At 43.7% G+C, this 26,654-nt stretch overlaps 1 protein-coding gene across 1 annotated transcript; it reads left to right on the forward strand.

Annotated features, from left to right (window-relative positions):
- Positions 1-1,966: 1,966 nt before the first annotated feature.
- On the forward strand, positions 1,967-15,163 carry ANXA8L1 (annexin A8 like 1). Its single transcript, XM_026061311.1, has 12 exons — positions 1,967-1,987; positions 5,972-6,062; positions 6,342-6,436; positions 7,646-7,759; positions 8,608-8,698; positions 9,339-9,418; positions 10,045-10,104; positions 10,638-10,731; positions 12,409-12,504; positions 12,749-12,807; positions 13,676-13,798; positions 15,104-15,163. The coding sequence occupies exons 1-12, from the start codon at positions 1,967-1,969 to the stop codon at positions 15,161-15,163; spliced, it is 984 nt and encodes a 327-aa protein (XP_025917096.1).
- The last annotated feature ends 11,491 nt before the right edge of the window (positions 15,164-26,654 follow it).

Raw genomic sequence — 26,654 nt, forward strand, 5'->3', positions numbered from 1 at the left:
ATGGAGGAGCAGGAATCAGTTCAGAACAGTACCACTGCACTTGGAAAGGGATCTCTCAGTGTTCAGTTTCTCCAGACCTTACCTTGCCCATCCATACAGATTTCTTAAAATCTGGCCAGCATTTCTGCACATTGAAATCTAATTCTCCTATTAAAATCTCATATGGGTGTCCCTTCACGGTCTTTTTAGTTCATGCTGGCAAAAATGACTCCTTGGACTTTCTCCCGTTTTCTGTCTGGTTTGGTCTCTGCTCCCCTCTGTGACCTACAGCTGATTGCTGTAACTTTGCAATTTTCTGTCTAGAAGGGCTTCTTTGTCCTTAGAGACCTGAAGAAAACTGACCTCTGTGGTAGGCTGACCTAATTAAATCCCAGTGCAGGGAAAAGGCATACGTAACCAGCCAGGCACAGCCATGGGATCCAGCAAAATAAGCCCACCCTGCTTTGGCCTGCTTTTGTCTGGGAGGACGGGARTGGAAGCCTGCTCCTAAGCCATTCCCAATGTGTGCTGACCGTGACCCTGCCTCTTAAACATGGGAAGCCAAGCCAATGCAGGCTCTAGATGCATACTGACTACGCCAAAGCAATGCTTCCTCCTTCCCCGAGCATTGTTGCAATCAAATTGCCCTCTCTGTATGGTGGATGTGTCTGGGGGGGGAGTAGCTGGCACAGCTAGTTCCAGTGGGAATAAYCAGGGCAGTTTCCCAGGCCATGGGGGATCTTGCTGGGTTAAGCGAAGAACCAGTGTGTGGGAAGGCAGTAAGAGAGGTCCACACCTTGGCATTTACCCAGGGCCCCACGTGGGTCTTTAACTGGGAGAGGGGAYGGAGAGGGGACAAAGTTCCTCTGTAGCAAGGGTTAAGATTAGAGCTGGTGGGAACGTTTCCACCAGGGCAGCTTTCCATTTAAAATAAATAAATAAATGCTGGCACGGGTGACTTCTGACAAAAGTCTAGACAGGAAAATCTTGCTACAACCATAAGATATTTCAGCTGATTTCACAGGAACACTTATCCAAATTAAAGTATTAAGAGCTGTTCAGCTCTTTTTAAAATAAACACAAAGGAAAAAAAAAAATCAGTCCACTGCTGAACCTTAACGTAAAACAGCAGCTAGTGCAAATCCCATGGTAAACTTGTCAAGGCTGGCATCACTGAAAGTAGTGAGCCCTAAATGTACTGGTCCTATGTYAGCCTAGAGATGCTTCCTTCCACCTGTCATGCAAGTCCAGCCAAGGGACAGGGAAGGACCTCCCAAGTCTCTGTGTACAGTCTGCTGCTTTACTGAGCTTTACTGCAAGATGTAGGACATGATTTTTTTTTTTTTTAATAGGCCTTGTTGAAAGAAGGGAAATTGGGGAGGATTTGTAAAGTTCTAGTGTCCTGTTTTGCTGTGGTCCAGATTGGTTGAGAGAACCAGTCCTTAATAATGAGAGTGGCCTATTAAGTTGTGGGAGAACTCACTGAGTCTCAGTGGAGTTTTATTCTGGGAATTACCTGGTTGTAATTTGCATGCTGTGTCAGTGCCAGAGGCTAAAATGCTGGGGYGGGGGAGAGGGGGCTCAGTGGAAAAATTAAAAGGTACTTTAGTCAACTGAGGTTGAATGTAGGGCTCTTCACAAGGGAAGCCTGGTTTATTAAGCAACTTGATCTCTCCCTGTGAGATCATATGTGAAAAACAGGTCGAGCCATGTCTGAGGGTGTTGCCCTGTGGAATTTATAGATAAAGGTGGTTTATAACTGTGCGTTCCCAGCACAGAGAAGCTGGTTCTGCCTGCAGTTTCCAGAGGGAATAAGCCTCTTGYGAGAAGCACAGTTATTCTAATTTTCTTGTGGTAAGTTTATTGGAAAGAACTTTTCTTTCTTCCCYTCCCTTCCCTCTCCCCCCCTCCCTGTTTCTCTTATCATGAATTGTGAAATGTGTGGTTTTATTCATTAACAGGTCCAGAAACAACTACCGAGACAGCAATGGCGTGGTGGAAGGGCTGGGTAAGTAGAGGAAATATCAAAGTAAGACCCCTTTGTTTTGGCACCATAATGAGATAACATATAAATTGCATCAGTCACTGTCTGGAAATGAAATACTTCCCTTTAGAAATCAGCCAGACCTATTTGCTGATTATCTGACTATAAAACAGTTTTAAAGAACTTCCAAAACTTTGATTAAGGGAGGTGTTAACATGCCTGCTGGCTTCAGGAAAATGATCAGACTCTTCCTGGTTCTTCGGTTAAGCAGGGTGCTGGGGTGTGTTTGTGTGTCTGGCTATGTGGGAAGATGATGCTGGGGAATAGCTAAATTGCACAGCTGAGTTCTGCATTAGGTCCAAAAGCCATGGGCTCCATGTCTGTTCCCCTCTCCTCTGGGCAGTGATTTCAGGACACTGTGCCTATCCCCATCTTGGTTTCCGGTTGTGTTGGCAGGCCACAGTCACAGAGGGAGACCGTGACCAAGCTGCAGCATCCGTTTTTTTGGTGGGTTTTGAATATTGCTGCAGTGACATAGAATTGGGCACCATTTGGTCGGCTTGCTAAGAGGCAGAAATGCTGTGCATGCTGCCTTTCGGATTCCTGTGGCTTTGGGCGGTCTGTGGCCCARGGTGCTCGCGGGATGCCCTGAGCAGCCTCGGCAGTGTGAGGAGGAGGACTTGGTGCCCAGGGCAAAGCACAGCTCTGCCGACATGGCTGGCAGCGCTCTCGTTAGCTAACGGAGGAGGCCGGGACCTGGGGACTTTCTCTCTGTAAGTCAAGGTCTAGCAGAGACCTGCTGGAGCACAGCGTGTGAGGGAGGAGTCGTGACGGGAAAGTTGTGTTTCCCGGCCCTGCCACCTGCCCAGCAGCACTGCCAGCACCGCGCAGGCTTTGCCTTTGCTGCTTTTGTCTCATTTGTGGCATGACCAGTCCCAGAGCCCCCCTTCTTGCTGTGAAGATGGTTTTATGTTTCAGCAGCTCGTACAAGCAGTAAAACTGCAGTGAGGTTGATGTGCCAGAGGACGCAGCAGCTGCTCTGTTTCCCGGCTGTGGCACAGGGAGTCTGGGCGTTGACAGCTGGCTGAGCAAGCAGCCTCAGCTCTTCGCTTGCGTGYGCCAGGACCTTCCCGAGACTAGCTCAGGAGCTCTAAGCCCAGGGAATTCAGGAGGGATGTTCTGCAGTGTATTATATTACTGCAGGTGCGATATTCCCTTGTGGAGTGAGAAACCACTTCACATGGACTTGATCATTTCTCAGGCTCTCAGTTATAATTCTGCCAGCGAGAGGAGTGGGAACTGAAATTAAAAAAATCTTGAAGAAAAATCTCAAGCAACTCTCCATTTTCCAGGTCTTTAACAGAAAACCTTTTCCTGATGTCAGAACATGTCATGACTTTTTTCAGAATATTTGGTATTCTAATCTTCCTTTTTCCTGATCTCCCTCTGCCTCTCTATTTCGTTTTGGAAGCTCAGTGTAATAAAACAGGTTTTACTCAAAGCTTGAAGGAAGACTCACTTTAACTTTTGCCTTTTTTCCCCTTGTTTTGTTTTGTTTTTTTTCAAAGATGGAAATAGCTTGAAAACTTAGAGTGAAGAAAATAAAAGGAGTAAAGCTTGAGAAAGCTTAAAGCTTGAGAAATTTTTTATCTATTGGTGTTGTGGGRGTGGAGGTGTGAAGAGAACAGAAGAGGACAAAGGAAGGGTGGTAAAACATTTGTTTTGATTTTTCCAAATTCTTCGTGAAAATTACAATTCAAAACTGAACAAATGAAAAATATGAAATTTATTTTTAAACTTTCCACAGAAAAAAGAGTAACCCCACCTGCCTCCCTGAATTTCAGATTTTCAGTAAAATACAATTTAGATTTGAAAATATTTTGATAGGAAAATTTTTACCCACCTCCTCTTCATTCATAAATTAAAAAGCTTTTCAGAGCAACAGCTGTAAGGTACACTGATTTTACTGCTTTCCTGCCAATTATTCATCTTCACATGACAGTTACACAGATGCTTTGAGTATTTTCAGTCAGGTAATTATAGGATCAATTCATCCAGAAAAGAGACCAAACTGAACTGGGTTTCTGGAGTAACCTGATGTGATTGTACCTTTGTTGAAGCAATTATATACACAAAGAGAATGAGGTGTAGGATGTGAGTCATGAGTGAGCTACTTGAGCCAGGATGGGCTGTAAATCTTTATTGGAATTAGTTTTAAAAAAAGTCCATTGTTTGATTTGTTTCTGCCTATTCCAAACCTGTATGTAAATGAAAGCCCAGCTTTGCACTCCCTCTTTCCTTGAGTTRCTGGGCACAGATCCAGAGTGTTTCTTCGACATGGTCTCTTGGGTGTAGCTAGAGGATTGTCTAACTTTTTCAGAGCAAAATCAGAGGGCTGAGTGTAACCTGTCCACACCCTCCTCTCCGCAGCTGCTCCCTGCCAGTGGCAGGGTGTGGTGGCTCACGAGCCTGTCGCCATGCTGATGTAAAGCTGTGAACAGAGGAGGGCTTCCAGATCCTTCTGTGTTTGATGAACACATCATCCTCTCTTGTTGGGCATCATTGCCTTCTGGTTGCTTGTCGCTGCCCCCAGAGCTTGGCTGACAGGCAGGCAAGTGCTAGTTATATCTGCCAGCAGAAGCTGGACAAGGACACTTGGGCTGGCTTGCACAGTCATCCTGAGCCTCAGCTCATGCCTCAGCTGTGGTGCTAGGCTGGACCTGGCATTTTTTGGCCATGTGCTCAGGAGTGTCTAGCATTAATCTTGCAGACTGTCATTAAAAACAAGGACACAGGTCCTGAAGGGAAGTTTCACAAGCTCTTCTATCTGGCAATGATTACCTGAAGGCTGGCTCAGGGAGAACTTTTCTCCAGGGACAATTTCTCCCTGGGAAGAACTTGAATGACCTTGTATGACTCTAGGGAAAAGGGGTAGAGACCTATTTCACACAGGAAATAAGAGCAGAAGAGATTTGCACCAGAGCAGGAGACTGCTGGGTGGCGCTCAGTGACCCATAACATGTCACATTTTTGAGAATATAGTAGTTTCCTGGGACAGTATAAAGCCCTCTGCTGCTAAGAAAGTTAAAAAGTGCTCCTTACTGGAATGAAGTGGTAATGATTTTTTATGAATTTAACCACTCACATGCTTCCATGCTGACAGGACCTTATTGTCAGAAATATGTCAATATATCCAAGCCAGTCCCTTGACTAACAGCTTTTGTTAAATTGAAGCTCTTAAGCTCAGGTTCTGGTTGATGGTATCACTCTCTCGTGGCGATCAGAGACTTTCTGCCCTGGAACTCTGGAGCTGGAAGTTTCCTAGTGATCCATCTGGGTGATTTCTGTATAGTTAGTCCTCAAGTCATGGAGAGAAGGAGAACATTAATCCWATGTTTCTCCAGGTGGGTCTACTCCTTCAAAATGGCACTGCTCTTGGCCYAAATCCTTCCAGCAGAGATGCTTGCTTCTGTGAAATTAGCTGTACCCAAATGAAGCAGCAGCAGAATAAAGCTGCTACCTTGAAAAATGGTCTGTGAGAGCATGACTATGCCTTGAAGTGGAAAAGGCTATGTATAAAATGACCCTGTGCTAAAGCACTGGGTAATGTGGTTCCTAATAGCGGTATGATATTATAACATATGTGCTCTGAAGCATTGCCTTTAAGGGGTCATAGGAAAGTCCAGCCTCTGCAGCCTATTCAGCTTTTTCTGTCGGGACCACCTGCACTTAGAGTGTCACAACAGCCTAAGTCATGCTGTCATGCTCTACTGCTTTGCATTTCACATTTCAGCCAGGAGCCACAGGCCAGTACAGCCAGAGAGAGGCAGGAAACTTGTGTTCTGCTTGGAGCTTTGCCCCGACAGATGACTTTGAAGCAACCACCGGAATTCCCTGTGCCTTTCCCAGGTGTAGGCCAGGGATAATAACATAATTTCTTTTCCAAAATGCTTTTCCATCAGCTAATGAAAAGCAGCAGAAAAAAGCCCTGTATTCTTATTYTTTCAGAGAGAAGAGGAGAGCAGGTTCGTGACAGGTGCTTTGAGCTTTGACCCCAAGCCTGATGCTCAGACTCTGTACAAAGCCATGAAAGGGCTTGGTGAGTTGACTTCATTTAATATCAACCACATGTGTAAATTCTTATGTGTTGAGCTTATAACAATCCAATTGAAAGCCTTTCCTTAAGAAAATTGCAGCCAGAGATGTCATGTTTTTATGTGGAGAATTCAAAATTAAAGCTTCCTCAAGAAATACTTAAATTTCTACATCATGAAGGCAGTGAATTAGGGAAGGCTGGCTGGGTACTTGAATCTGAATTTGGGACTAGTCTCAACTTATTCTGTGCACTGTGTTAATGGCTTATTGTTCTTCTCCCTAGGGACTGATGAGCAAGCTATAATTGATGTCCTAACCAAGAGGAGCAATATACAGCGACAACAGATTGCCAAATCCTTCAAGGCACAGTTTGGAAAGGTTCTCACAAAATGATATTCAGTCACTATTTCACTGCATGCAGGATGTAGCAGATGGTTGTACAGTTCATCCTGCAAGCATGGTTCAAACAGTATTCAGGTCTTCTGGAAATACATCGATTGATATTTGATTGTAAGGCCTGGGGCAAATGTGTTAAATTCTATTTTGGTGGAAAAATTGGATTTCCTTCAAGATTACCATTTTCCTGAAMATGGCATTTTTGACCAGAAATGTATTTTTTTAAATCTACATTCACTTAAAGCATAACTTTGTGTTGCTTTTGAGACTATAACAAAAAATTATCCTTTTCTAAGTGTCATTTTGATTAAAAATTTGGTTTGAGGCCCTTTTAAATTACAAAAAAAAAAATTAAACAAGGACTTATTTCATTATATTTTTTTTAGGAAATTTTGAAGAGGAAAACAAACTGTAGTTGTCAAAAACCATGTTTTTCTGTGGCTACCTTTCTGGCTTGGATAAAATCTTATTTTTTTCAGGAAACTTTCTGTGCTGCAAACTCTTCCACCAGCCCTACTGTGGATCCAGTTGTATGAGAGTCACAGTTAAACATGAAAAGGGAGACATGTTGGGAAAGAGCAACATAGGCTATTGGGTCATCGTAGGAAGATGAATCTCCAAAGACCTTTAAAGAGAGGAGGGGGATGCCCTGTAAGGGCCTGAGAAAGGGGAACAAATGTGCATGGGGGAATATGGGACAGTGAATAGAGTGGCTGCATCCTATGTACCCACTAAAACAGGGTGAGTCATACCCCCAAAAACTACTTTACTATGAGGTTAAGGTTCTGAAGCCCACCTTTAAACAAACTGTGAGCCTGATTCTGTAAAATGCCTTGGTACGCACTTATGCATGGCCTTTGGGATTCACTTTTATGTGAAGTTAATCCCTTGCTCAATTCAAGGCCTTCAGCTGCCTGGTTCTCCAGATTTGTATAGTAGGGTGGAGGAAGATTTTTATCTTCCTGACTCTGTCAGAATTGATTAGTATGGAGGAGAAGCTTGGGTGTCAGGATGACAGGGGATATAGAAGGAGTTAGACAAATCCCACTCTGAAGGTGGGTACCTTTTCCAGCCCCAAGACCTTGCTAATGAACTATCAACACAATCCTGTGGGTGACAGAGATGAGCAGTGCAGGGCAGAGAAGAGTTCTTTTGAGATTTTTTTATAATTATGTAGTGCATGTTTAACAGGATCTGATTGAAAGCTTGAAGTCTGAGCTGAGTGGCAAGTTTGAGAGGCTCATTGTAGCTCTCATGTACCCACCATTCAAGTACGATGCCAAGGAGCTTCACGATGCCATGAAGGTGAGTTGCTTGCATGCTGCTTATTAAGTAATAGCATAGCTCCAGTGCTAATTTCCTGTAATTGCGCTTATTAATGCAAGTGATAGTAACTGGAGTGTTGTGTGATATAATTTCTCAGAAGGCTACTATTAATAACAAACTATATAGTTAATTGTTCTATTAAAGCACATTTGTGGTGAAAAATGCTACTTTAACATTTAGGGCTGCATTTGGATTTTTGTACATATCTCATAGGGCTTGGGGAAGGCAGCAGCAGGAGAACTAAACTCTTAGCTTTGGCAAAGAAAGATCATCCACAAATGCCAGTTTCCAGCTAAATACTTCTTCACTGCTTTCTGCAGTGCCTCCTGTGTATGGAGGTCAACAGTCTCAGGCCAGAACTGCTGCCTGACACCCCATGTGAGAAGTGAAGCCTTTAAGGAATCAATGAGTGGTGGTGAGAGGGCCAGGCTGGAGYTGGTTGGGCACTGCCTGTTGATGCAGTACCGTTTAAAATCACAGATTGAGAGAGGTCTATGAAAATGATACAAAGATATATTGACTGGACAAGAGTTGGTCTCCCCACATCTCTCCAATACTCTGTGTCATCAAAGACTCAGATCCAAAAATGCATTGTAGAAGGGCACAGTTGCATAAAATCATCCTTTAAAAGTTGTACACCTCAGTAAACAAATCTGTGCACAAACCAAATGTGTCCCAAGCTTTCATCCTAACAGTGCTCAGCACACAGCCCGACACTTTGCTGCTATTAAACTCCTCACTTGATGATATTTCTCTAGCAATAGATTTTGCTGCATGATGAGACATCTTCCTCCACTTTTATTTCTCCACTGTGTTGTCAATTAAAGGGTGTGGGAACAAGCGAAGGTACCATCATAGAGATCCTGGCATCACGGACAAAAGCACAGATCAAAGAGATAATCAAAGCATACAAAGAAGGTAAATTGCCTGGGGCTCTGCTTTGTGTGATCAGAGCAATGTGTGGCTGCCTGATTGCACAGTAGGAACAAGGTTACCCACTAACCATGTCAGCAGCAAAATGGGATTTTAAAATTAAGAAGGTACAGCCAAACTCTGCTTTCAGCCTGGCAAACAGAACATGGCTGTGATGAGAAAATCTGAAAATCCTTTTCTTTCTCCATCCAGTTGGTGGAAAAAGTCAGCAAATCACAAATTTGGTTCAGCTGGGACACACAGACTATTTTCAGTGTACAGACGAAAATATAGCTACTCACTTCACTTTATCTCTCCACCTTAAATATACTGTAGATGGGAATCTGTCAAATATGTGTTGGTACATATTTGACATCTCTTTGCTCCCTTAAACTACATCTCTGTCAATAAGTATTGGATTATGCCTTTGACATCAGTGGAGCTAGTGTTACACTCAGCCACAGATGGGAATGCCTGTCTGGGTGTCACTGAGCGTGTAGGCTGATCTCACCCCTGGGTCTTTCTCTAGTGACTTTCTTGACTAACACCAGGCTTTTTGTTTGTCCTTGGGTGGCTGATGACATCCTGACCTTGTGACCCAAATGATAAATTCTCTTTCTCTTGTCCTTCTTTTTCCCTCATGTAGAATACAATTCTGATCTGGAAGAAGACATAAAATCAGAAACAAGTGGCTATTTTGAACAGATTCTAGTTTGCCTTCTTCAGGTAATGTTAGAAAAGAGAAATGGGGATCTAAAGATCTTAACATTTTCCTCTTCCTTCTCGGGGAAGCCATGAGTAGGGGCAATGCAGTCATGATCATCAGATAAACTGCAAAGACAACATGTCACTTTGACTGGTTTTTTGGGTTTTCAGCTTCAGAGCGAGAGAAGCAGGGAACCCCCCTTTCCCTTAGCAACAGTAAAAGAGATGGAAACTTTCTGTCAGCTCTGCTGTGAGGAGCCACCTCACTTTTTCATATGCATAAATACACTCATTACAGTCATTACACTCTCCAGTGATCTTAGAAAACAATGCCCCCAGTTACGATTCAACCCTATTCCAGATTCTGCCCCCACAATGCTGAGAGTGCATTCGGATGCATTTACCCTACTGAACCTTTCAGCAGCAGAATAATTTAGCAACTTTTTTGCTCCAATCATGTGAGTGATTTCAATGCATTTCAGTCAAGGAGTTAGCTCTTGTGTTTTCTGAAACGTTAGTGCTCAAGTACTCTGCAGAAATAGATAGCTGAGAAGGAAAATTCATCTTTGTCTAGAACATACTCTGTGATCCTTGTATGGAAGATACTTCATGAAAGCAAATGGTTAGCTTTCTTTTTATTTTCATAGGGTGAGAGGGACAATGCCACTCTCTATGTGGACACAGCGCTGGCTCTCCAGGATGCAGAGGTACTCTCAAATGCCTGTGATCAGTGGTATGCCTGGATCCCAGTTATCTTGAATTTCAGAGTGCTTGGGCAACAAAATCCTGGTCAGCAGGGGGTTGAAGCCATGGCAGTTTTGAGAGGGCTCTTCTGCAAGCACAAGCAGCTTGGAGTGCTTCAGTTTTGCCTGCACTGCTGAGCCTTGCCACTCCGTAGAGGAGTGATCAGAGCGGGGCTCAGGCTCAGCTGCTTTCAACATATGGAAGTACATGGATACAGTGGAGTGGGATGGCTAAGAATAGGGAAGACCCTCAAGAGCATTGTTAGCTGCTCCGGCTGCTGCAGATGGGAGAGAAAGGGGGAAGAGGTTGCTGCCTAATTTGACTAGAAGATACAGTCAAGAATTTATGCGTTGAACCATTCTAGGAGAGTCTAGTTCATATGGTGTTTTAGATTATTTCAACTTCCTTTATCCAAGCAGTGCCTTATGCCACACTCCATTCCTTCAGCAGCTGCATGCGTACAACATCTCTAGTAACTGTGCATGTTAAATTGCAGGCGCTCTATGCTGCTGGAGAGAAGATACGGGGCACGGATGAGATACAATTCATCACCATCCTGTGCACAAGGAGTGCCACACACTTGCTGAAAGGTAAGGAACAGAGCCCCCACTCACAGGTCTCTGAAATGAGACTATCCAAAAAGAGGAGGCATGGCTACAGATGGCAAAGGCAGGTGATCAGAACTAAGCACCTAAGTGTGTGTCCTAATTCTTGGCTGTTCAGAGTGCCCAAGAGCTGTCAGTAGCTTTGGTGGGAGCTTGTGAAGACTCAGTGCCACTGAAATCAGGCTGCTTACTTGGGAGTCCTGATACTGTAGTGATGGCTAGAGGATATAGCTTTTCTTATAAATCCCAGGAAACAGAGACAGTCCCCTTCTAACCAGCTAAGATCATGTGATGGATAGACCTGTGACTCCTTAGCCATGGGTTCCTCTGGGAAAAATCACTGATAAAGCGATGGGTAGACCTTCTTGCCTCAGACTCTTGAGGCCGTCCAAGGCTCTGACTAACGGGTTTTGTTATGTAGGCTGGGTTTAAGCACATCAAGTAGTGTGTAAGTCAACTGGAGCTAAATTAGACTGGTGATAAATTAGGTATGTCTGAGCTTTTTCAAGCTGAGGTCTTCTGAGACAGTTTTCTAGGCCCTGGAAGCCAGCCCCCCCCTCGCGTTTTCAAATTTAATCTCTCAGAATCGCTTAAAAAAGAAAAAAATGGCTCTACTCTTTGGCTGCCTCAGCCTTTAAGAGCTGAATTTCAAGCTGTCTTTGTCTGGATGCAACCAACCTTTGGGACATATTTTATCACCAAGCAAATGAATCTGTGGTTTCCTCTGTACTGAGGCAGGCTGTGAGTAACAGTTTATTTTTAAGACTTGAGTGTACATGTTGCAGTTAATATATTTTGAATATGGAGAGCAGGCCTGAGTTGTGAAGATTGTATCAATCTGTCTATTCTGTAGTGTTGCCTTTCACAGAAGTATCAGAGAGTTCATGTCTAGGGAATTGATCTTAAATGTTGTGGAAACTTAAGTATGATGTTCATTGTGTTACAAAGCTATTTTCCTTCTTTGCTAGTTTAAAAGCTGGAAATCAAACTTGAGGTCTGTAGTTCTGAACCCCAGAGTATTCTGTGTGCAAGGGAAACAACAGTAACTCTGTTGATGATGTTTTGTTAATGTGGGAATTCAAAATCTTGGAATCTGCACCTGTGTTCTGCTTTTCTTTTCTGAGTTGTTTTTTTAAATGTGGTTGGAATAACTTTTCCCATGCTGTTGTCATCATTTAAAAGTCCAAGGGCCATGAGCAGCATAATCCTAGATTTAATCTGATTTTATTTTGGTTCCTGAAGCCAGAGACATGAACAAACACAAGAACAAATGGTAGAGTTGTGCCTACCCTTCTGTAGCTTGCTTCAGTTCGGTGGTTAAACAGTGACGAAGGGTCAGATTTCCAAATATGAAATTATTAAACTTTACCTTTTCAAAAGAAGACAGAGAATTAAGCCCCTCTGTTCCATTAGTCACTCTGTGCACATGCAGTTATTTACTACTTTCTGAGGATTTAGTGAACGTTGCTACCCACTTTTGTAGCTGATTTCTGGGCATGACTAAAGCTTACTGAAGTTAGTGCAAATGTGGCCACCACTTTAGGCTGCTCTAGTGGGATTTGTGTTTCCATATCTCCAGCCAAGCAATACCTGTAAATATTGGGTGCAAAATGCCTGAGCAGTTGCTTGGTGAAGATTTAAAGTGCCTTGTGTTTCAAACAGTGTTTGAAGAATACCAGAAACTTGCCAGTAAGAGCATAGAAGACACTATCAAGAGTGAAACTCATGGTTCACTAGAGGATGCCATGCTGGCTATTGGTAAGAGCTGCTATATTTCCCTTTTTCTTGTCTGAATTTGTCATCTTTTCTCCTACAGCAGTTGGATGTGGATTGGATCTACTTTATTAGGCTATCTGGTAGGAAGTGAAGCGTACTTCTTAGATAAAATAAACTAAGATCCAAGGGAAGGACTGAATTAATGGAAAGCATGTTGAATCTTTATCACCTGCTGCTCTGGGCTGGGATTATCATTGATACTTACTGAGCCTTTTCATATACCTAGTGAAGTGCACGAGGAACATCCATTGCTACTTCGCAGAGAGGCTGTACTATGCTTTAAAGGTAAGACTCTTCATTACAACACAGTTTTTTCATACTGGGCGTAACTGTAACCTGACTTCCAATAGAAATCAGAAGAGCCAAAGTTCTGGTGAAATCCAGCAATGTTAGTTGCTAGTAACAGCAGATTCCCTTCAAAAACCTTAGGTAGAAAAGTACCCTTTAGTCTTGAGATACCAAAAGAATCTGGCTTTTCTGACTTAGGACGCCACAAGCAGGCCAGTCCCACCTTCTGCTATGTGGACAAGACTTCTCGAAGAGGCTTTCCTAGGATGTTCATCATGGTGGAGTTTTGCCTATGATGTTAACTTAGTAGATTGGGTGACGTTTTCTTTTTAGGAAGCAATTCTCTCAAAGGAGTATAAAATGAGAGATTTCCACATAAGAATACATGAGACATATGGGTAGTGCAGTCAGGGCCAACTGCACTCGTACTTGTAACTTTTAATCCATATGTAAAAGATGCCAGCCATTCCAACTCTTTGGAAGGCTGGGACAACTGATTATTTTCATATTCCCCCCAATTTTTTTGTTATCGATGTGAGCTTAATGTTCCTGGGAATGAAAGATTATACAACATTGGCTGAATCCAGGTGTTGCATGGGTGGTGCTGGGGAAGGGCAGTATGTATTCAGTCCCCACTTCCAGCTCTGTAGCATGTTTGCCTTTGCATTTAATATGTGCAAAGACTCGCAGCGCAATTCTGTGAATGGCTTTTGGTGCCAACAGCAGGTCCAGGAGAAGTAGATATGCTGCAGAAAGTATGTCAAGTGACATTTGAAAACTGACTCCTCCAGTCCTGGACCAGTTTGCGACAGCTTATCCCTTGAACACCCACTAGCACTGTAGACTGACAAATCTATTATTGTAGGGGGCTGGCACCCATGATGGGACTCTTATAAGGGTGATCGTTTCCCGCAATGAAGTTGACTTAAATCTTATAAAGGCTGAATTCAAGAAGATTGCAGGACAGTCCCTCTCCAGCAGTATTCTGGTAAGCATCGTCTTGATATGATCATTCCTAGTCATCACATACATTCCTAACCTATGAGACACTCTCATGGTTGTTTTCAGTAAAAATATTTCTGCAAAGATCATAGCTTTCCTCCTTCATCAGACCTATTAAAAATCTCCTCCTTGAGAGATATATGTGCCTGAAGCATGAGTCTGATTGTGTGCTCTGGATGTGACTTGGGCAAAGCCAAACCTGAGGAGAAAGTGCCAGGCTTCTCATTGACAGACTGCATCTGTGCATTTTATGATCTCCTAGATGAATCTAGATCCATTTAATCCTTCCTGTCACTCCCTTCCTACACTGCTGTGCTATTTCCTCTTCTCTCTGCTGTCCTGAACTTCCTCAAGCTAGTGTCACATAAGTTAAAGCAGTTGTGGCTATTTATATTAAAGCAGTTTACCCCAGATGAAGGCCTGGTCCATACTGTGGTGAGACAGGTCTAGAAACTGAACCTTGTCAAAGCTTATTGTAACTTTTGGGGTTTGAATCTCAGCTCTGAGTGAGTGATCCTTTTCTAGCAAAAAGCCATGCTATCTAATAGGGCTGGAATGCTGTCTTTTATAATCTATCATAAGGAATCTGGTGCATTCCTTTCCCCCAGTGCATATGGCACAGAAGTCCTATCCTTAGTAGTTTCCATGGGAAGTCTCGTTCTGTAATGAAGGCCCTTTCTTCTAATTGACACTGTCAGTGTCTGTCATGTTGATTAATGATCAGTCTTCAAGGGTCTGTATGCAATATTCATTCCTTCTGAGAAGTGTAAATGGGTTTACACCTGTCACCACAAAATAGTCAAAGGGAGCAAAATGTTCATCTCATGATATTCTCTGTAGTGATTTTCTAGATCAAAATGACCATATTTGTGGCTTTCTGAAAAATGTCATGTGTTGGGGCTACCTATACTGCCCTTTCCCTTCCTGTGAGGGAAAGAACAATACAGGGATACCCAGGGGAGTTAAAGTTGAACACTAAAGGCTCGGTTTCTCTCATTCATGCTGACTTTTTCTGGGCTGCTCTGTGGGATGTAGTCCTGATCAGTTGCTCACCTGGATTCCAAAGAAAAGAATTGGACTTGATAAATATTATTTCAGGTGGCAGCTACAGGCCTTGTTTCTCTATTCCCTTTTGATGGTGTGTCAGCTGGCAATAACTCTGCTAAGTCTGCCTTGCTCTTTGTAAAGCCCTTTTCCTGTGCAGGTATATCTCATGACTGAAAAAGGCAGCACTTGGGGTGCTCAGAGGGACTTCTGTACTCACCTTTTCTTATTTGCCTTCCCCTGTCAGGATGACACAAGTGGCGATTACAAGACAGCCTTACTGAATCTCTGTGGCAGTGATGATTGACAAAATCTAAGAGGAAGACACTGAAATGGATACAGAGAGAAAATTATCTGTGAATAAGTATCTGAAAATATACATTCAGAAAATCCTTCCATCGAGCCAAGTGGAAAACAAGATCAGATTAGAGGTCAAGATTTTCAAAGCTTCCTAAGGGTCGTGAATACTCAGTACCCATTAAAAGTTCCTCAATTCCCTAACAGTTTTTGAAGCGTTCCTGTTTGATTTTTGTTTCTATTTTGTTCTGTGCAATTTCCCTTCCCTTTTAATGCACTGTGAAGGGTGTCACTTGGACATGAAGTTCAAGTTTTCTTCAAGTCATGAAGTCCTCTGTAGGAGTTTCAACACCTGAACAGCTGTACAAAGCTCCAACTGTCCAGAAGCCTTGTTAACTAGGTCTAGCTGGTACAGCACCTACTGTTTGATCCTGAGCAGGGTGGATCCTGAAAGAGTCCCAGCTATTAACAGATCTTTAGGGCATGGGTCAGAATACAGAATCCAAACCTGGGGTGCCTGGTTTAGCCTTTCGTTGCACGACTTCAGCAAGGGCTCACGAAGGAGAAGGGAATGGCAGAACCAAACTGGCCGTAAATGTATGAAAATTAAAAGCCATGTGACTGACTTTCCTCTTGCTTGTGTAGGTCTATGCTGAGGGAAACCTGCAAGCTCAGGGTATGACATCAATGTCAGACTGTGAGAAGGTCAAAACTGGGCCAGATGATTTGTTTTTGGTGAATACAGATATCCTGTTCTTAGGGGCAGTCCTGTTTCTCTTAGACAATGACTCCACAGATGTCATGGACTACCTTGGGAGTTACCCCGCTGTGACTGCCCCTACCACGTGCTGAATACGTATGGCTCTGAATCTGGGCAGTGATACAGTGATAATAGGATGAAATGTTTTGAGAAGCTCAGGTCTGCCTTGACCAATGGTTCATTCTGCTGCTCCCTCCGTGCTCTGAGTAACTCATTTAAATGTGTATTTACTAAAAGCCAGTATGTTTGGCACAGTATTTTTTCTGATCAAGCAGATAGATTTGCTGGCAGAGGCTTGGTTCCTCCATTGCACTGATGAATTGAGCAGAGATCAGTGCAGTGAGGGTGGGGAGTACAAAATGTCTTAGTGAATCCACACTCCAGACCTGTTGTGTGGGGTATCTGCATCCCTCAAGTGGACTTGAAGTGGGGAATGTGCCTATCTCTTAGCTCCTTTAAGTGCTTGTGTTTTCAGCAATACCGCCATTTCTCACCTAGACTAAAACAAACCGGAGAGATTTCTCCAGAGTGAGTGTCAAAGAGACGTTCTTCACTTAGTCCTTGGGGGATGTTGGCCAACAAGATGCCCCCATCCAGGGGTTGTCCCACTCCCCATGGGCTGCTGGGCCCACATGGCTCAGCCTGCAGTGCCCTGCAGCCCAAGCTGGAGAGATCATGCTGGTGTCCTGCCTGCACCATATGGGGTGTCTTCAGAGCTTTCCCTGGGGCTGAGCCCTGAGCTCCTCCACCCTGCTCCCTCCACCTGCCAGGATCTGCTGAATGCGCCCTTGTCACTGAAACACTTAGGGTTAAGCCACCTTTAGGTGGGGTGCCCACTGTAAACTCGTGCTCCTGGGCATGTTTGTCGAGCCTCACCCAAGCATCCCAAGGCACAGCAGAGTCAGGGCTTTGTGGAAGCACATTTCTGACTCACCAAACTTGGTCTTGTATTTCATTTATCCACTTGCCACATCTTGCCTGAACAAGCAATTCTGGCACAGGGATAGACTCCGTTATGAACTCACTGACAGTGTCTTGATACTCTGGTATCTGACTGGAGCTGACCAGGACAGAAAGACAGCTGAGGAAAAGTGTGAATTATGATTAGCAAGGAGATTTATTTGGAGGGAGAAATACATTTTTCTTTCAAATGGGGATGATAAGGATCTTTCTGGCTTAAAAAAAACATTTTCAGTAAATAAAATGGAAGTTTTGGCTAAAATAAAAGTAATGATTTTTTTAAAAATCAAAATACAAAAATTATCACTAAAATCTGAGTATTTTCAACTATGCTTTTCATTGTTTTCTTTTACAGATTACATACCCTTTTGCTAAAAGTCTCTCCCTCCCCTACAAAATCAGAAAACTTCTTATGCAAATGTATGTTTTTAATGGAAAAAATGTTTTTCTCCTGGGAAAACATTCACTCAGGTTGAGCGATAAATGTCCTGGTTGCTTCTGCTGAATACCTAGATATTTGGTTATTTTTACAAGAAATTAGCAAAAGAGAAAATTGCATTCATTTGAATATTTCTGAACTTCCTGATAGCTTTATGTTGTTCTATCTACACTGATTCTATTAATTTTTTCCCCACTGCTGGATCTGTCATCCTGTATAACCTAAACTCTTCCTAAATATCTTTAATCCACCAGGCCTCTCTGTAGGATGTCAGTGCTGCTACTACATTTTCAGAACTGAGGTACAAAGCCCACGGCCATATAGGATCTCACTGCTGGAGGGAAGTGACTTTGTCTCTTGAATGCCAGGTTAATAATCCAAACACAGGTCTGGCCTTCCTCAGGAGAACAGTTACCTTCTCTGTCACAGATTAGACAAAGTTTGGCCTGGCTGCCTCTGAAAGGGCACCAGTATAGGTGCATTTGGTACCTTTGATAACATGTGGACTGAGCCAGGAGCTGCCCTGAGTGTCCTCAGCCCCCTCTTCCAGCAGCAGTCCCAGGAGCCCACCCAGCAGCGCCGCTGGGGCAGACCGTGCAGAGGTAGGACTCGCTGCTCTCTTAAGCTCCAAACAGGCGTGTGAAACAAGGAGCCTTTCCCTTTTGCGCAGAAGTGGCTGCCCCATTGCGCACTCAGGCCTGCACCTGCAGTGCAAAGGCGTCACCCCCTGCTGGGCCAGCAGCTCTTGCCTGTACTCTGAGCTGCCCCTGTGGAGCTGTAGGTCTGATTCCTGACAGAACATGTTTGCCCTCATTTGAGGCCTCTTTGCCCTGTACCTGATACAACTCTGATGAGTACTTTGGTACTTTTTTGCGCGTTGCCCTTTTAAAACAAAGGTATCAGTTGCTTTGCCAGTATAGTGCCCTTCCCTGGCACTTCCAGCTGAATATATCCGCAAAATTTGGGGTAGGATTTTCAAAAAGCCTGTGGGGGAGTCAAATGCACAAGTCTCAGTGACCATCAGGTTTGTGTGCCCCATGGAAGGGGCTGGATCATAACTAGTATGTTGTGTGCGGAGCTAGGTATCTTTTCCAATGGGACAAAGGCATGGAAGGCTACCAGGAGACTGCCAGGAAGCAGCGTGGGCGCTCTCCAGTTGTTGCATTTAAAGCGACATCTCAGTTCTGCAAGGATTCATGCAGCGCCACAGGGGCTCTGAAGGGGTGTCAAGGTCTAGACTCAGCCTCAGGACCAGCCTGTCCCCATGCTTCTTCACCACAGCCTGCTGGCAGTTTCAGTGCCATTGGGACAGGGATATGGCAGTCATCCTAAATTGGCAGATATGTGAGAAAGCCTGCTCCAGGCATCAAAGGACAAGAATCGCATGTGCCTTGTGCTTGCCAGGTGACCCGCTTGATTTTTTAGGAGAGCATCTTGTTTTTGTTGATGCTGATGATCAGCCTTCCCCTGGTTTTCTTAAGAGCAGGTTCAGCCTCTGATTTCTAAACAGAGAAGTGCCAGACCTCGCTGCTGGGAGGATGAGGCATGGGCTGCTTGCTGCAGAGAAAACTGTGCTTACACCACCATCTTGTGGGAGAGCACCCTGCCTGCACTCCAGCAGGCGAGAAGGCCTGGCGCTGGGGAGCGACGGTCGCAGGCCGGGTGGGGGTGGGATATTGGAATGGCCTGAAACGCCCACCCGCGCCGCCCACCCGCGCCCTCCCCAAGGCTGCACGCGCCCGTCCACTGGAGAGGGAGAATAAGCAGCCACTGCACCCCGCTCTCTTCTCCTTGTCACTGACATGATAATAGCACCCAAAGACTAAGTCAGAGGCCAGGGCCTGCTCCGGGAGAGCAGCAGGGCAAGCACAGGGAGATGAGATTTGGTCCCCTTTAAGCAACACGTGCTTTCCCTCTCGTTGTTTTGAATGGGTGCATTCGCTGACAAGGTGTCCCCTTTCTGTCCCTGCCCCTCCGATCTAGGGACCGATTCTCACCCTGTGGATGCTCACCCTTGTTCTGCCCCATCCTGGCTGTGCAGAAATGCCCTCTTTTGACCAGGTCTGTGTGATGAGGCTTTAGAGCAAGTACAAGCTTAGGGTGTTACTTAGGAAAGGCCATATGGGAACTTGTAACTGCCTGAGCAGGAAGCGTGAACGATTTATACAGATGTACCCACAAGGTCTGTGTTGCCAGAGACTGGACAGACATTGAGTGAGGAGTGATCCTGGCTTTGAGGGATTTCAAATCCGAACAGGGAAGACAGACAAAAGTTCAGCTCTTCGGAGGTGTTATGGTGCAGTGTTGCCTGCTGATTTCAGTGAAAGATTTGTGGCTTACGTTGTCTTGGAGCTCCTGTACCTGGTTATTCAGGCTGGAGGTTGTCTTTCCTGTTGGGTTTGCCTGGGCTTAGCACGGTAGGCTAGAGGGAGRGCTGCTTTGGTGTCACTGTGGTCTGCTGATTTATGGATTACAGGCTGACAGGTGTAAGGTGACTTGCCTGTTGGCTCACAGAAGTTTGGTAGTAAAGCTGAGAAAGGAGAAACAACTGAGGGAAGCTGATTCTATTGGTACAATTGCTGGGAAACAAAACAATTGTAAAACATCAATAAAGATTTAATTACATATTGATTGCTGCTAAAATGTTCCCTGGGTGAACAGGTGCTTTAATAAAGCGGAATCAATTCCTAAACTGTTCCAACTAGTCTTTTCCAAATGCAAATATTGACTCAGGGCCTTTCTTTTCATTCACAGTTTAATTAACATGATTTTATTGCACAAAAATCAAGATAAACATTGAGCAAAGCAAAAGGTAGCACAGACTCCATTGGGGCACTGTAACAAATGCCTGGCATGTGTGTGGGCCTTTTGCCACTTGTCCACCAGCCTTCTTTCCGAGTTGGTCTCCTGTCCTGCAGGAAGACCTGCGTGCATGAAGTCAGATCTGAGAGTCTCCTGGGGCTGCTCCAATGCCACCCTGCTGCACCTCCCTGAGTAGCTGCGCTATCATATGACAGAGAGCTCACACACGCATAGCAGGAGCTGGTGCCAACCAGAAGTGCGGGGGTTGGGGGGGGTGAGAAATAGGTGCTTTGGCGCTCTGTTAATTTCACACCTGGGTGTATGTATCAATAGTTGACTCCAACTACTCTGTTCTGGATACCTAGGAAAATTAACAAAAATCAGTTCAAAATATGATGCCAGTGCACATAAATTAAAATATGTTCAACCCCCAAAAGTTCCCATTCAGGAAAATACTGACTTTAAATAGGTGTAGCTTAATCCTCCCAGCATCCCAGTGGAGATGTGGCCTGAAAACCAGAAGACTGACAACAAGATCCTGAGTCAGTGGCCAGCCAGAAGCAAGCAGAGGCTCTGCAGAAGAGTGGTCTCATTGCTGTAACTTCTGTGGAAAAGACAAAAGTACTGGATGGACCTGGCTTCATTTGCATTTTTATTTTGCAACAGTTTGAGGTCATTTTTATATAAAATACAGTGAAGTGTTGGAACTGAGGATAATAAAATGCCATTACTGCTGTTGGGAAATGAAAGAAGAGAACAGCAGATACTTTAGTTGGGCAAAGTGTCTTTCCCATCTCTCCACACCTCACAATGTTTTCCTGAGGAGAGATCATTTGAGGAGGATCTTCAATATCCCTGCTTCCCTGTGGTTTCCCTAGCAGTGCATGGAGGCACCCAGAAGGGTGCATGGCATTGAGTTGGAGCCAGGGCGGCACCAGGGAAGGGCCCCATGCACGGCCCCAGGGCTGTCATTGGGTGCTGTGGGATCTGGGGGGGTAGCTCAGGCAGCACTTCCCTTCAGAGCAGGGGGTCGATCTGCCAAAACGTAGGACTCTGCTGGTGCTGTGCAGCACGTCACGGTGGGGTACACCAGAGGGAAGAGGAGGTGGCTTGTGCTAGCATGGACTGCCCCATTAGCTCTTCTGGGTCTGTCTGAAGGGAGGACTGAGGGGAACGCACCCCCCCCATGCTTGGCAGATGGGAGCCCTTCTGAATGGGAGCAATGGTCTATAATTGCTTTTAAATTAATAAAATTAAACGAATGTTGCTTTTTTAATGTACTGTGCTGTGGTGGGGAAATGCTGCCTGCCACAGGCATCCAGATGAAATTACGTAGTCGCCTAGAGTTGTGGCTTCTCACCCGCCTTTCGTGAAGGACCCTATGTTGCTGGCAAGGTAGTCATCTGATGACAAAACTGCAGAATTTCCTGATGAGGGCTTATTAGGTGGTATCTCCATTGTAGGGAATAGGGGTTCTAGTACTGAACTGTAAGATGCAAAAGTGGGAGTGCGCCAAAGATATAATACGTGTTCCTTCATCTTTTCCCCCGAACACAAATGCCCAAGCTGACTCCGGAGACTCTTCGCTCCCTTGGTGGTTGGGATCAACGAGTGCAGTGCATCCCTGTGCTGAGATATCACAGCAGGACAGAGCTGCTGTCTGACACAATGCAGTGACCTCTTCTGCTTCAGACCACATGTAAACAAGAAGGTCACTCCAATTCTCCGTCGTTCCTGTCGCTGCAAACAATGCTGGGCTGGAAGTAGGTGTCACTCAGTCTTATGGTATTGTACATTTGAATTCAGAGGACTTGTCCCTGAGTTTCTAAGAAATTATCAGTAGAGGATTTGTTGTTTACTAAAAAAACTTATGTTAAACTGCAGAAAAAAGCAGTGGTTTTGGATTTATAGCTGACTGTCCTCCCAGAAGAGAATAAATACAGGCAGCTTTGGGGAGCTGGGCTCCTGTCTGTTAGGAGGAAAGTATGATTTGTTCAAGATGTGCTTCTGTTTTCACCATATTCCTTCCTGTTCCAAATCTCAATTATCCACTGTGCATCTGCATTGTGCCTAGGGCTGCCTGTGTCTGTTACAGCCTCAGGACTGGCATTTCTGACCAAAAGTTGTGGGCTTGAGACCCGTGGGTCTCATTTGTATGGGAGTTCAAGTCTTCAAAAAACTTCATCCCATAATACTTAGTATTTCTTTGAAACTGGAAGAATATATATAGTGATATTTGTCTACATGTAAATCATATAGATTCATCCAAGTGATTTTATAATCCTGAGAAACGTTTTCTGCATTACCAGCTGAATAGAAGTACTTATTACAAAAGAAATGCAGGTTTCTGTAAACTCTGTACATGCAGGAATTTAACATTTGGTGAAATAAATAGCTCTGGATCACACAGAGGAACCAGTACTGTTCTCTCAGTGGTAATGAGCAACAGGATATGTTGTAGGCACAATATTATTAATAAATAGTGAGCAACGCAATACAAATCTGTAATTTGATTTAGGATTTCAGCTGAAATTGCTCTTTGGGGTTATAAATGACAGTGAGCTTTCAAATTAAGTTACAGTCCAAACAGGAACTGAGTCATGTGTAACAATGTTCTACAGAAACATAGGATCACAGTTGAGACTGGGCAAAACGTTATTGACAATAGTATATTCGCTGAAAAATGGCATTAGGGGAACAGAAATGAAATTTGACTGAATTTAAAAATGAATGTCAGATGAAAAAAACAGGGAAAAATAAAAGTCAACATTACCATGTATTGATTTCAAAATGGTAATTTTATTTTAAAAATTGTCTCAAGCTGAAAAACAATTATTAAGAGATTTCATTAATCTGAAATTGAACCATGACATTTTGGATGGGAGCAATTTGAATGTTTCAGTTTGCCTCAGAATAATTTTTTTTACTTTGCTAAATATCTCCTAAATTTCTGTTTTAGTTTAAACCAACCAACCTCAGTTTCCCCCTCAGTTCTTTGGCAACTGAACTGGAACATCCCTTATTCTTGTAGCCATAATAAAAGCTGATGTTGATGAGAGGGGGAAGATTTCATTGCTTTAAACTTCACTAGCAGTCTTACTTCTCAAACAGAAAAGACCAGTGTTCTGGGAGTTAAAATGCATCTGAGCTTAAATAGGAAAAGTAGATCATGAAAAATATAGACAAGAAAAAAGGAGGAAGAATACAGTTGATGTCAACTTCTAACTTTGCCAGAACTTTCTGACTGAAGGTTATGAAGCACGTTAGAATCACCAAACAGCTCTTCTACCTTCCTGTGTTAGTCACTTACCCTTTCCTTTCCAGAGTTTCCAGGGTTTACACCTTAATCTTATTTCATTAATCTGCTAGGAAGCAACTGTAACAAAAATATTTTTGTAAGAAATATTAAGACATACTCAACTTTCCAGTTTGCAGCAGAAAAGTAACAAAAGGACGGTGCAGAAACTTATCTGCACTCTGTGCTAAATGTCTACAAACACAGCTTATTGTTTAGAGGAATTTTATTATCTGTTTAGTCACATTTTTTTCTAACCTACAATAATAGAATATACATTCAATACTCCAGTATCCTAGACTCAATAAAGATGCCTTACTAAATAAACAGAGCTACTGCTTCCCCTGAGATCATATCAGTCATTTATATTAATTCAAGAAATTACAGTTTGAATACAGCAAGATCTCATGGTTGTCCCCATGCAGTTGCCACCTCAGCCTTAGCTTTCTACTTGCAGGCAAGGCAGAAAAAGGTCTTAGAGTCCTGCATGCATGGAGTATTAATGGCTTAATCTAGGGCTCAAATGAAAAACGTCCTGCTGCATTTGAAAATCACTATATTAATCCACTTATTCCTCAGTGCTTCTTCTACCTCTGGGACTGAGAGGAAATCCCTGCACAAGGCAGTTTTCTGCTATGCAGATACACTAGGTTGCCAGGGCTGTGTTGCATTAAGTAATGTGCTAACTGTGAAAGCCAGGTAGAGACAGACCTATACTTCCTGGGACTGTCTGTAGTGAGGCTAAATGGATTAATTTCAGTAAAGTGTTCAGATGCCATGATATAAGCTGTTAAATAGATAGGATTTTTTTGAAGCAGTAAAGCAGATCAGTCTCTTTTAAAGCATCAGATATTACCTGCAGTAAGAAACTGATGATCCCATATGATATATCATTTGTCTATATCCTTTAGCTTGCAAGCACTGAACTAAGTCTAGTTCACATGTCTCCCTCTTTAGATCACCCTGCAAAAAATCCACAATCATACTAATTATTTTTTTTTGTGCCAAATATTCTGGAAAGGTTGGTCAGACAACCTAGGACACTGAAATCCAGGCTAACTTTAAAGAAGAGCAGCTGGTTTGTTTTTCTGGTGGAGAATAGGGAGAGAAGGCTCCCTAGAAGGAACTAGCCAAGTTCCAAGTAGGCATTACTATTTTTTTTCCGGTTCTTTGGTGAACTTTTCACATTGTTCTAATCATAGGTCATAACCACTTTGCTAAATGTTTCAGTGACAGTAAACACAGCAAAAATAATTGTCTAGAAAACATTATGCCTTAAAGCTCTTGTACTAGATTAGGAAGATTGTGGTTAAAAACTGTGGCATTTGGATGACCTTCCTTTTGCTGTTCTTCCAGCTAATACTAATACTCAATTCTAATATAAATAGAGGCAAACATTAGTGATAATAAACTTTCAACCTCTATCACTCACTTTTTATAGCTAGGTTGATACTTGAGGCATCCAGTGCAATTTAAGAGGCAATAAATTGAAACAACCTCGTTCCATTTTGGAGGCTGCCTATGAACTCTTTTAATTTGGTGTCATATTTATTCAGGGAGAATTAGATTATCCTATTCATTAGATGCAGAGGCTAGTGATGAATGGAACAACATTCCACATCAATGGCATTAATTGAATCCTCACAAGCACAGATAATATCCCTGCAGGAAATAGGAGAAGATGGAAAAGTTCTCCAAACTAGGTCTGCAAATATTGCAGTTAAAAGAGAGCACTCCTGGATAGCCATGATTGTTGGCAGCAGTTGAAAGATTTTCATTTTTTTGTGAGACTACATAAAGAGTAGTTGCGGTGTGCAGTCTCTAAGTATATAATCAAGATCAGATCCCTATGGTGCTAGGCATTGTACAAGTGCATGCTAAGGGACAGTTCCTGCTCCAAGGCAGAGTTTAAATAGAAAGACCACACACACACTATGAGGTATGTGGTAGAATTAGCCACAGGAAAAATAAGTGGCTTAGATGTGGTTTCATGATACAGTTTAGCTGCTGTGGTAGCTACCTGCTGCCCTAGCACACTTGTGACAATTCCTTTTCTCTGGCACTTACCTGACTCTGTGATAAGCTGGTCCTGGGGTCCAAACTGGCAGAGAATAGCTCTCAATATTTGTAGCCTGAGGCTTTCGAGGGATTGCTTGAGCCAACTGAACAGCTTGCAGGTGGTGAACGAAAGCTGTCTCACCTGCTCCCATCCACATACTCTTACCTGTCACTAGTCCAGGTCTCCTCTTCATCACTTGGTGACTCTATTCAACTTGCTAATACAGCAGAAAACTGTCTTGGGCCTTCTTTCCCCAAGGAAATGAATTGTATCAGCTTACCATGAGATCAGAGCAAAGACAAGGGAGGGATTCCCTTCTGCTGGCAGGAAGCTCTTAGTTCAGCTCAGCAATAAAATCTGCCTCCTTCCTTTCCTACCTGCTTGGATCCCTGACCTGGCTGGGTCATAAGGCTGCTGGTACCACAAGGGAAGCAGCGGGAGCAGACAGCAGATGGCAGGGAGAGCAGGGCCATTGGACTGTGACATTGCACCCACGGCACTTTGGAAAATGAGATTTCACCTCTTATTCCACCCAGCAGCCATAGGAAACTTTTCCAAAATGTCTTGTCCAGGATCACCCACAGTATCCATGGCAGAACCATGGAGAGAGCACGGCGCTCTCAAGCCACACATTACTGCCTTAAGTGAATCTTTTGCCTCAGAGGAAATTTGCCTTATATCAAAAGCAAGCCATAATCCAAAAGACTGTCAGACCTTCCAGTAAAACAGCTGTAAGCCTCAGGTTTGTAACCAGACCCAAGATGATTTTCTCCTAGCTCATGAGTAATACATGCTTGGGTCTGTGGGGAGTTTCTTGGAACTGCATCATTCTTTCAGGGAACTTGTCCTGCTGATAGAGCCATAAGCCAGTGACAGTTAATGAGGGCACAATGTAGTGCTCAAAATGAATGTAAGCTGTCTGATTCATGCCAGTCCTCTTCTTGAAGGGAAGCTGTTTGTTATGAGTAAATTACTTTTTTGCCTTTGTGATAGGTACAAACCAGCCTGAGACATTGATGGCCTTAAGGTGCGAAGAGGTCTGGAATCCAAACTTCATTAAGCTCTGAATTTCCTGGTTGCTTTCTGTGGAAGAGCTTCTACTTTCACACATCCCAGTGGCAAAAAGCAGTGCATTGGGGTGAAGTGGGTTGAAGGCAGCCTGTGTGGGAGCCCCTGGTGATCCCTG

This window comes from Apteryx rowi, unplaced genomic scaffold (genome assembly GCF_003343035.1).
Source record: "Apteryx rowi isolate R43461 unplaced genomic scaffold, aptRow1 scaffold_18, whole genome shotgun sequence".
Lineage (NCBI taxonomy): Eukaryota > Metazoa > Chordata > Aves > Apterygiformes > Apterygidae > Apteryx > Apteryx rowi.

Coding starts and splice junctions, on each gene's coding strand:
- ANXA8L1 (XM_026061311.1), top strand. CDS start 1,967: ATGGCGTGGTGGAAGGGCTGG. Junction 6,063..6,341: donor CAAAGCCATGAAAGGGCTTG/GTGAGTTGACTT, acceptor TCTTCTCCCTAG/GGACTGATGAGCAAGCTATA. Junction 6,437..7,645: donor TCAAGGCACAGTTTGGAAAG/GTTCTCACAAAA, acceptor CATGTTTAACAG/GATCTGATTGAAAGCTTGAA.